The following is a 10835-nucleotide window of genomic DNA, read 5'->3' on the forward strand; positions in this document are numbered from 1 at the left end:
GATGATAGACGGATGGATGATGGAAAGATGGATGGATGGATGATGAGTGGATGGATGGATGATGGAGTGGTGACGGATGGATCATGGATGACGGATGGATGATGGATGGATGATGGATGGATGATGGATAGATGGATGATGGATGGATGATGGGTGGATGGATGATGGATGGATGATGGATGGATGATGGATGGATGATGAATGAATGATGATGGGTGGATGATGGATGGATGGATGGATGATGGATGGATGATGGATGGATGATGGAGTGTGTGAAGAGATTCTAGAACCTTTCTTACCAGTTTCTGGTTGAGTCCTGCTGGTGCCCAGTCGTAGGTTGTGGTGTTGAATGTCGGGTCTTTTCCTGACACCACCGGGTTCGTCACAATCATCCGGTTTCTCTTGTACATACGGAGACCCCCCCCACCTTTGACTTTGGCTGTCAGGTGTGAGAACGGTGAGTCTGCCAGCAGTCGGCCCATTTTCTGATCATCCTCTGCTTCACTTCCAGGCGTGTGGTCCACTGAGCTGCAGCCGCACGTCATACAAGCTTTTCTGTGTCCAGATCACAAAGGAGACGGTGAATAAAAACAGTTCTTTACCATCTCTTCTGGTCTGAGAATGTATTCATGTTTGGCTTCAGTTAAATGATTCAATAAAACTAACAGCTCCAGCCTCAGAGAAGAAGAGTCTGTCCAGAGTGTTCCCTATAACCCAACAGTAGCTGGGATAGGCTCCAGCAACCCTGTGACCCCGAAAGGTTTTAAAAAATGGAGAAATCGACAGAATGACAGAAGGAAGTCAAATTAGTTTAACGCCTAAGACGGTAAAATAATCCAGAAATGTTGATCGCTCCAAAAGTCAAATGACAAACTGTGTTTATTAATAAATAAAAAGGGGTGGGACTATATAAGAAGGGGTGGGATTATATGAGAAGGGGTGGGATTATATGAGAAGGGGTGAGATTATATAAGAAGGGGTGGGATTATATGAGAAGGGGTGGGATTATATAAAAAGGGGTGGGATTATATAAGAAGGGGTGGGACTATATAAAAAGGGGTGGGATTATATAAAACAAGCTGGCCCTGAGGATGTCGTCATGCAAACAGGATAAAAATGAGAGGAACAGAGCAGAGGTACCTCCAGGAATGTGGCTGGAATCCAGAGCATCTCTTCTTACATTCGAGGCACGGCGCTGCCTCTGCAGCAGATCCCTCTGCAGCAGATCCCTCTGCAGCAGATCCCTCTGCTCTTAGCTGCACAGACATCTGAGAAGAGAATAACATGAAACAGATGCTGCAATGATTTTTGTTCTCAGAGCAGATACGATCATGTCTGTCAGTGTGTTTAAGCACAGCAAGCTTTTCATTGGAGGAGGAAGGAGAGTGTTCTGACCAGATTAAAGAAGAACAAGCTTTCCATGTTGAGATGATCTAACAAAGCTCTGTCTGCTGCTCTAGTTGGATCCTGTTCAACATCTTAAACCAGAATGTGGAAGATTCTGTCTGAATGCTCAGCGATTCAGTCTCTGAAATCTTCCGTCTTACACGATAACCTCATTAATATTGAACTGGACTCATTTACCATCCATCCATCCATCTTCTTGTCCGCTTCTTCCCTTTCGGGGTCGCAGGGGTGCCAGAGCCTATCCCGGCTACTGATGGGCGAAGGCGGGGTACACCCTGGACAGGTCGCCAGTCTGTCGCAGGGCCTCATTTACCATGCTTTCGTTTTTTGATTTAAGTGACATTTCTCGTTCGTTTGTTTGCTGACCTCTTGTGGGGAAGTAGAGTATTGACTGTTGGCCAGAAGTGGGTAGTAACTCATTACATTTACTCCATTACATTTACTTAAGTAACTTTTTTGATAAATTATACTTTTGAGAGTTGTCATAATATGATTCACTTTATACTTTTACTTGAGTACAACTCTGAGAGAAAAACAAAACTTTTACTCAAGTACATTAGGCCTTTGCTGCTCGTTAGCATTACTTTTGACTGGAATAAATCATAATAATCTAAAATGATCCTGTGGCGCAAAAACTTCCCCCTTAGGCTCCGTAACATCATGTGACTCCTTGTTACCAATCATACGAAGACAGACAAAATCTTTCCGCGGCAAGGGAACTCACTCCTATCAACAACGGCAACAACCTTAATAAACGTTGGATCATTTCATTGTTTTTTAATTTAATCATTCTTTTATGTCAGAAATGGGATATTACTCATTAGTTACTCACTACTTAAGTAGATTTTGATCCAAGTACTTTTTTACTCTTGCTCAAGTCATTATTTGGATGAATACTCTCTACTTGAACTTGAGTACTATTTTGGTAAAGTAATGATATTTTTACTTGGGTACATTTTTCTCTACCCACCTCTGCTGTTGGCTCATGTTGAGCAGTTCAGTGTTTCAAAGAAGTGAAGCAGAGAACGGATTAAAAGAAGACGGAGCAGAGTGCTGCACAAAGCCTAAAAACTAAATTAGAAACTCCTAAAATGTCGATCAGAAGTCACATGGTTATAGTGCTTTACTGTGTTGTTATTTGTCTTTGTGTCTGTATATCCTGATGAGTGCAAACTGTTTTTATGTGTTTTGTTTCTCCTGCAAACTCCATAAATGAGCATTGAAAAGGATGTTCAGGGTTTGAATAAGAAAACCGACTCATTTAACTCTCTGTGGATGTGGAGGGATTAAATGAGATTACAACCTCAAACTAAACACACGATGATCTCATCTATCCGCTCGATGACATCATCATCTCTGTTCCTGAAAGCTGCTCCTTCTCCAAACTGTTTTCTCCTCAGTGTGGAATAGCTTTTGTCTTTTCAAAACCTGATATTTGTGTCTTCTTTTACACAGATTACACTTCTATCTTTAATATTTGTTTACTTTTTGGCATTGATGCACCGGGGGGGGGGGGTCTGTCTGGTTACTAGGTAGCCAGTGTAAAGACCTCAGAACTGGACTGATGTGGTCTACTTTCTTGGTCCTTGTGAGAACCCGAGCAGCAGAGTTCTGAATAAGCTGCAGTTTCCTGATGGATTTTTTTGGTAGTCCTGTAAAAACACTGTTACAGTAATCAAGTCGACTAAAGATGAAAGCATGCACTAGTTTCTCCAGGTCCTGCTTAGACATCAGATCTTTAATCCTTGAGATATTTTTGAGATGATAATAGGCTGATTTAGTGACTGCCTTAATGTGTTTATCAAAATTTAGGTCTGTGTCTATCACTACACCCAAGTTTCTGGCCTGGTTGGTAGTTTTTAGTTGAATAGATTGAAGCTCTGTAGTGACGTCTAACCTTTTTTCTTTAGCCCCAAAGACAATAACCTCAGTTTTGTTTTTGTTTAATTGAAGTAAGTTGTGACACATCCAGTCATTAATGTCCTCAATGCATTTACCAAGAGCCTGTACAGGGCCTCGGTCTCCTGGTGTCAGTCTAATATATATCTGTGTGTCATCTGCATAGCTATGGTAACTAATGTTGTTGTTCTTTATAACCTGGGCCAGTGGGAGCATGTAGATGTTAAATAGAAGTGGTCCCAGGATGGAGCCTTGGGGCACTCCACATGTAATTTCTATTGGCTCAGAAGTGAAGTTACCAATTGACACAAAATATTTCCTGTTTTCTAAGTACGTTTTGAACCAGTTTAGTACTGGCCCAGTGAGACCCACCCAGTTTTCCAGTCGTCTGAGTAGTATTGCGTGGTCGACTGTATCAAACGCAGCACTGAGATCCAGTAAAACTAGCACTGACATATTTCCACTGTCTGTATTCAAACGTATGTCATTAGTCACTTTGGTCAGAGCCGTTTCAGTGCTGTGGTTCTGTCTGAAGCCGGACTGGAAGACATCATAGCAGTTGTTATTTATTAGGAATTCATTTAGCTGATGGAAAACAGCTTTTTCAATGATCTTACTTAAAAATGGCAGGTTTGATATCAGTCCACTAAAACCCGAAACTGGAATTGTGCAAAAACCAAGAGTAGTTTTACAAAGAAAACACAACATTTAAAAGTCCAACGTCGATCAATATTTTAAAAGTTGAATCTTTTCTGTAGTTGAAGGTTTTCCTGAGATTCTATGTTTCAGGGAGCTCAAAATTTTTGCTAAATTTTGGGGATTTGAGGATTCCGTAAATCAATTTTAGTGGAGTTTAAAGAAAACTAGTTTGGTTAAATATTTCAAAATGCTGAAATATTATAATGGTGAAACTTTCAAGCAGCAATCTCCTAATAAAGCATAATGTTTTAATTGTGGAATTAGTTAACTCGATGAAGAGGTTGAATAATTATGGACATCCAAAAAACATACAGAAAGATGCAGGAGAATCTTCATAGCATGAATGCTTTAAACCGTCAATACTATTGAGACAAAAAACAAACTTCAAAGTTGATCAAACTCATAGAATGACTCATAAAGTTGTGGATCATGAGTATTTCATCTGGTTTAGACATCCTTAACAGCCCAGTAGTAACTAGAACTTTATGTTTTTAGCATATAAAAATGTTTTTTACTATTACCAACCTATTTTCAAAGTAAATGCTTTGAAATGCGTTTATGATTGTTTCCTTTTTTCCAGTGTAGACATGCACGATAGTTTCAGCGATATGAAGCATGATTCCATGAAAACGTGGACTATCAACTGACGATAGTCAGGACTCGAGGTTGTAGCTGTCCAGGTTTAGAGGAAAGGAAAACGTCAGCTCAACACAAACGCACGAGTCTTACAGCTTCATAACTGTAACTGTGATGATGAGGACAAAGTTCTGCTCCAGAAGCAGCTTGTTAGTCAGTCTGCTGTGTTCTTCTGTCTCTGTCTGTTTGTGTCAACTTTCTATGAAACCAGAGACAGTCGTCCAATCACCAGTTAGGTAAGTTACTGTTGGCTGAAGGTGAACCACGGTGAGGGATGTGTTCAGGGACAACTCGTTTTCTCAGCACTGCAGACAATTTCTGATAAAATTTATGAGACATTTTTATTAAACTATAAAGGAGAAAACTTTCTAAAAGACTCAACATGTCAAGTTGATAAAACCTAAAAATACCAGATTAAAAAGTAATTTTAATGAGTAATTTGAGTGCCTGATAAATAATAAATATCTAGATTTTATCCATTTAGATCAAAGGATTGTATTGTATCGTATCACCAAAAGTTGGTTCATCTTGTATGTATTGAAGGAAAGACACCCACGCGTACAGCGTAACCATCGACCGTCCCACGAGCAATAAGTCAACTCCCAGACTGAACAACAAAAGAGGACTTGAGTCAATTTCAAATTTTGAATGTTTTTATGCTTGTTACTGTAATATGCTTTGAGAATGAATATTTGATTCATCATATTTAAATTAATATGTTTGCTTTTTAACTGATAGATCTTCAGTGTTTTTAGGTTTTTATTTTTATTTGTTTTATGTCTGGGTGGAGATTGCAAGCAGCTGGCCGCTTTTAAATTTCCTTCGGGATTAATAAAGCTTTTCATTCATTCATTCATTCATTCATTCATTCATTCATTCTTTGACAGTACATGAGAACTGGATCCAGTGAGATGCCTGACTCCAGCTCCCACCAAATTAAGTCAATTTAGTCGCCATTTTTGCTGCGTTGGAGCCAGATGTGGCCAGTGGTTTGTCCGAGTCATCATTTCTATGTCAATAGCTTCACCAATCAGGAGTGAGCTTGTTGGAAGGCCACACCTCTCAATTGAAAGCGGCTCAGGAGGACCTGTCAATCACATGTTTTTATTGAGGCATCTGATTGGTCAGTTTATAACCTAAATAACTTGTATTAATGTTAAAAACATTAAAAAAAAATAGAACTTTTAGTCTGACAACAGCTGGTTATTACTCTATTTTGGCTTCTTGGAGCCAGCAGGTACTTCCAGTTAGGAATGTGAGGGGGAGGGGTCACTCAGTCCAGTTCTCAAACAGTCAACAAGTGCAACTTTAGAAATGTTTGTAGGTTAATTTATTATCTTTAATTACTAAACAACAAAACTTAATCGAGACGTTTGTGTTTCTTTGGTCAGATCGAGTCATTTCCAGTGATAACAGGTCAATCTGCACTAAAAGAGATCGACTTGTTTTGAGTCTTTGACATGAATTCATGTTTTTGTTTTGTTCAACCATCATTCTCAACATTCGCCTCTTTTCCTGTTGCAGTGAAACTGATTCAGATGAAGGTTTTTCCTCTGCAGAGTGAGAACTATTCTGTTCCTGCAGAAAACCTGCAGCTCTATATTTAGAATCTGATAGCTGGACTGGTCGAGGATAACTCTGACTCACATGAACCTCAGCCAAGTCATTTGAAACATGCGGGCTATGTGGAGAGCGGAAGGCCGTGGCGATAAGAGAATCCAGGTCGGACCTGCTGAACCTCTGCTGTTCAGAGCAATCTGCTGTTTCTGTCTCCTGAAGCATGAATGTGTTTCAGACAGAGAGCATCAGCAGGAGATGGAGGCGAGGGCAGCAGCACCTCCTACAGGTCTGGAGGAACATGGAAGTTCATCTCATCAGAATCTGGTCCGAAAGGAATCTGATTTCATATTTCCTGACACCCGTTGACCTCAGTGAATCTGTTTCGTTTCACTGAAGCAGATTTGCTCAACTTCTTGGAAGATGTTTCCAAATATTTCCAGAGGTTTCCAGAGGTCACATCAATTCTGCTGCTTCAGCTCAGGTTTATCTTAGGTTTTAAAAACAACACGAGAAAAACATGAAAATCAATCAGTTTCAGCCAATATTCATATTGTTTCAATGATTCTGTGAATACAAATTTGCTAAAATTATCTATTACTTGAGGTGAACTCTGAACTCCATCAGACTTTTCTGAAACTGAACTGTCAGACTAAAGTGAACAGGAATCCATGAGATGTTTTGATGGTATAACAGAAATCCAGAGGAAAGTACTAGAAGTGTTATTAGAAGGGCTGGCTCTGTAATCAGGTGCCAAATCAACACTTTTGAAGCAGTGATGGAGAGGAGGACTCTGAATAATCCTCAGCACCCTCTCCATCCACGGACAGCGAAGCATCTTTTCCAAGAGGAAACTTTGCTGCCACACCAGCCGCTATAGGAGATCTTATTGGACTATAAACTCATCAGCCTTGTGCCACAGAAAAACTCACTTGATGTTTGTCTGAAAGCAGCTATCAGTTTGAGTGCCCCCCCCAATTTTCATTTATCACTGTTGGTCTGTTTGCTTTGTTAGTGATTCTGTACACTGATCCTGCAACCTTTACATTTCCCAGGCTGGGATCAATAAAGTCTCTGTCTTTATCTTATCTTCTTATTACATCTGCAGCAGATTCATCAGCAGGAACGGAATGAAGTGAGGACGGCGGTGATGACTGCACTGACAGAGCCCCTCTGCCGTCATTGTTTGTTTGCTTCCACATAACCTGACAACCTGCATAAATGGAAGTTATTTTCATCTTGTGATGAGGCTTTTTCCAGCTCTGGGTTGGTACACTAAAGACCAGAAGCAAAACCCCAACAGGTGTGACTGATCCACCCAGCTGAAGTGACCTCTGGATGCACCAGCAGCTGCAGTACAGGAACAAGCGGCGTCCAAGCAAAAGGCCGAGGCTGCTGTTTTAGTTACAGGTTGTAGAAAAAAGGCCTGTTTGTGCTGTAAAATATTTCTGATTGTTTTTGGTTTGTCTGAATCCTGCAGACTGCATTGTATATTGCATATTTAAGCATAAATCCAAGTCATTCTTACTGACCTGAGTCACTCCTCTGTACTAAACTAATCTACAAAATCTATCCAAAGGTTTCAGTTTAGTAAGGAGCAAAGCTGCAGACCTGGATGATTGCTGGAGCATTATGGGTACGTTAGTCTGGAGCATTATGGGTACGTTAGTCTGGAGCATTATGGGTACGGTAGTCTGGAGCATTATGGGTACGGTAGTCTGGAGCATTATGGGTAAGTTAGTCTGGAGCATTATGGGTACATTAGTCTGGAGCATTATGGGTACGGTAGTCTGGAGCATTATGGGTACAGTAGTCTGGAGCATTATGGGTACGTTAGTCTGGAGCATTATGGGTACGGTAGTCTGGAGCATTATGGGTTCGGTAGTCTGGAGCATTATGGGTACGGTAGTCTGGAGCATTATGGGTACGTTAGTCTGGAGCATTATGGGTACGGTAGTCTGGAGCATTATGGGTACGGTAGTCTGGAGCATTATGGGTACGGTAGTCTGGAGCATTATGGGTACGGTAGTCTGGAGCATTATGGGTACGGTAGTCTGGAGCATTATGGGTACGGTAGTCTGGAGCATTATGGGTACGGTAGTCTGGAGCATTATGGGTACGGTAGTCTGGAGCATTATGGGTACGGTAGTCTGGAGCATTATGGGTACGGTAGTCTGGAGCATTATGGGTACGGTAGTCTGGAGCATTATGGGTACGGTAGTCTGGAGCATTATGGGTACGGTAGTCTGGAGCATTATGGGTACGGTAGTCTGGAGCATTATGGGTACGGTAGTCTGGAGCATTATGGGTACGGTAGTCTGGAGCATTATGGGTACGGTAGTCTGGAGCATTATGGGTACGGTAGTCTGGAGCATTATGGGTACGGTAGTCTGGAGCATTATGGGTACGGTAGTCTGGAGCATTATGGGTACGGTAGTCTGGAGCATTATGGGTACGGTAGTCTGGAGCATTATGGGTACGGTAGTCTGGAGCATTATGGGTACGGTAGTCTGGAGCATTATGGGTACGGTAGTCTGGAGCATTATGGGTACGGTAGTCTGGAGCATTATGGGTACGGTAGTCTGGAGCATTATGGGTACGGTAGTCTGGAGCATTATGGGTACGGTAGTCTGGAGCATTATGGGTACGGTAGTCTGGAGCATTATGGGTACGGTAGTCTGGAGCATTATGGGTACGGTAGTCTGGAGCATTATGGGTACGGTAGTCTGGAGCATTATGGGTACGGTAGTCTGAAGCATTATGGGTACGGTAGTCTGGAGCATTATGGGTAAGTTAGTCTGAAGCATTATGGGTACGGTAGTCTGGTGGAGCATTATGGGTACGGTAGTCTGGAGCATTATGGGTAAGTTAGTCTGAAGCATTATGGGTTCGGTAGTCTGGAGCATTATGGGTACAGTAGTCTGAAGCATTATGGGTACGGTAGTCTGAAGCATTATGGGTAAGTTAGTCTGGAGCATTATGGGTAAGTTAGTCTGAAGCATTATGGGTTCGGTAGTCTGGAGCATTATGGGTACAGTAGTCTGCTGCATTATGGGTACAGTAGTCTGGAGCATTATGGGTACAGTAGTCTGCTGCATTATGGGTACAGTAGTCTGGAGCATTATGGGTACGGTAGTCTGGAGCATCCAGAGAAACTTCCTCCAATAAGATCCAATCCTGCAGCTTCACTGGGTTCTGGTACCTTTGGACCCTACGCCATTTGAATCACAAAACTCATTACAGATCCACTCCAATCATCCTTTGAACTTTTGTAAATCCTGATTCTGATGTTTTTGGCCAAAATAAAAACCTCTGTCGTTTTCTAGGACATAGTTTCTGCAGAGGGGCAGGAGTTCATCAGAAATTCCCCTCTCAGTTTTGGGCAGGACAGTTGACATTCCCCTCATCCCCTCCCCAATGCTGAGAGCTCTCTGTTTACACTCTCTCCCTCTAGCTCGCAGCCCTCACACCCCCAACCTAACATTAGCTCCACAACAAAAACAGCAGCAACATGGTCTCTGTCCAGCCGTCCGGTTCTGATCCAGATTCCAGCTCAGACCAGGAAAACAAAGATGTACATGGATCTATTGGTCTGTGATTGGATGTATCAGAATGGGGCGGAGCCGGGAGTTTGTGGCTCCACCAAGAGTATTTTCTGCATCACAAATAGGATCCTCTTCAACAGCTTTTTTCCTGATTCACAAGGATTGGAATAAAGAAACATAATTTAAAATAAAAGTTCTTCAGACGCGTGCTTCATCATGAGAGAAGAACACGGTAGAAACATAATTTCTGTCTGAGTGGGTCTTTAAACAGATTCTCAACAATTTATCTCTGAATTTGTAACATCAAACATCCATTTAGCTCAGACTCAGAACAGAAACTCCTCCAAAATGTTTTTAACAACTCCCACTGATGTTTTTCTGTTGCGGTTAAAACCCATCAGAACCAGAACATGGAGAGCGTCTCAGTAAAGTGAGGAGTGTCCTGATACTACAAGGTAAAACTGGAACTCTGAGCTGACTGGTTGCTGCTTTTCTGTCTGTCAAAAACAAACCCGGTAGTATTGAGTTCCTCTGGACCGTCACCAGAACCGACTGACCCATCAGGAGGACCAGCAGCTCACGGGGAGAACTTTACCTTATCCGCAGCTGGTTCCACGTCCCGGCCGACTCCTGGGCTCCTCTGTCAGAACAATGAGCCTTTAAAGAGCCGTGCAGTCAACTGCACTTCCTGAGCCCCGCCCTCAGCCGCTCTGGCTCCTGCCTCACCAGCCGCTCACGTCCAGAGACTCCTGCTCTGGTTTCAGTCTGTTCCTTCTGGACTCAGACGTTTCTCTGCTTGTTGAGCTCGTCTGAAGTCATCTGTTACGCCGTCACGTGTGAACCTCTGTGCCACGCTGAGGTTTTTACTCCCCCTCTGCATAATGAGCTCAGCTGGATTCAGTTTCAGCACGCCCTGGAGCAGATCTGTTTCCCAACACTGAAACTCTCACTTCCACCACGTTCCGTGAAGGTGTCTGACAGGACGAGGAAACATCTGGTCAGTGTGTCGGCGTGAAGGCCTCAGAAACACAACAACACACCCACAACGTTTACTCATCAGTTTTCCAGACAAATCCAGGCTGAACTCCCTCA

At 42.4% G+C, this 10835-nt stretch overlaps 1 protein-coding gene across 2 annotated transcripts in view; it reads right to left on the reverse strand.

The window, feature by feature from the left end:
• lmcd1 (LIM and cysteine-rich domains 1) overlaps window positions 1-10551 on the reverse strand; it is a 19949-nt gene extending 9398 nt beyond the window's left edge. For both annotated transcript variants that reach the window (XR_004947972.1, XM_024269696.2), the window contains exons 1-3: window positions 10339-10551; window positions 1141-1268; window positions 300-555 (exon numbers count right to left, since the gene is read on the reverse strand). Coding sequence is in view for 1 of the 2 variants with exons in the window: in XM_024269696.2 (XP_024125464.1) it covers window positions 300-555; window positions 1141-1268 (384 nt within the window). In the remaining variant the exon portion in view is untranslated. The remainder of the gene's footprint in view (window positions 1-299; window positions 556-1140; window positions 1269-10338) is intronic.
• Between the last annotated feature and the right edge of the window lie 284 nt (window positions 10552-10835).

This window comes from Oryzias melastigma, linkage group LG5, assembly GCF_002922805.2.
Source record: "Oryzias melastigma strain HK-1 linkage group LG5, ASM292280v2, whole genome shotgun sequence".
Classification (NCBI taxonomy): Eukaryota; Metazoa; Chordata; class Actinopteri; order Beloniformes; family Adrianichthyidae; genus Oryzias; species Oryzias melastigma.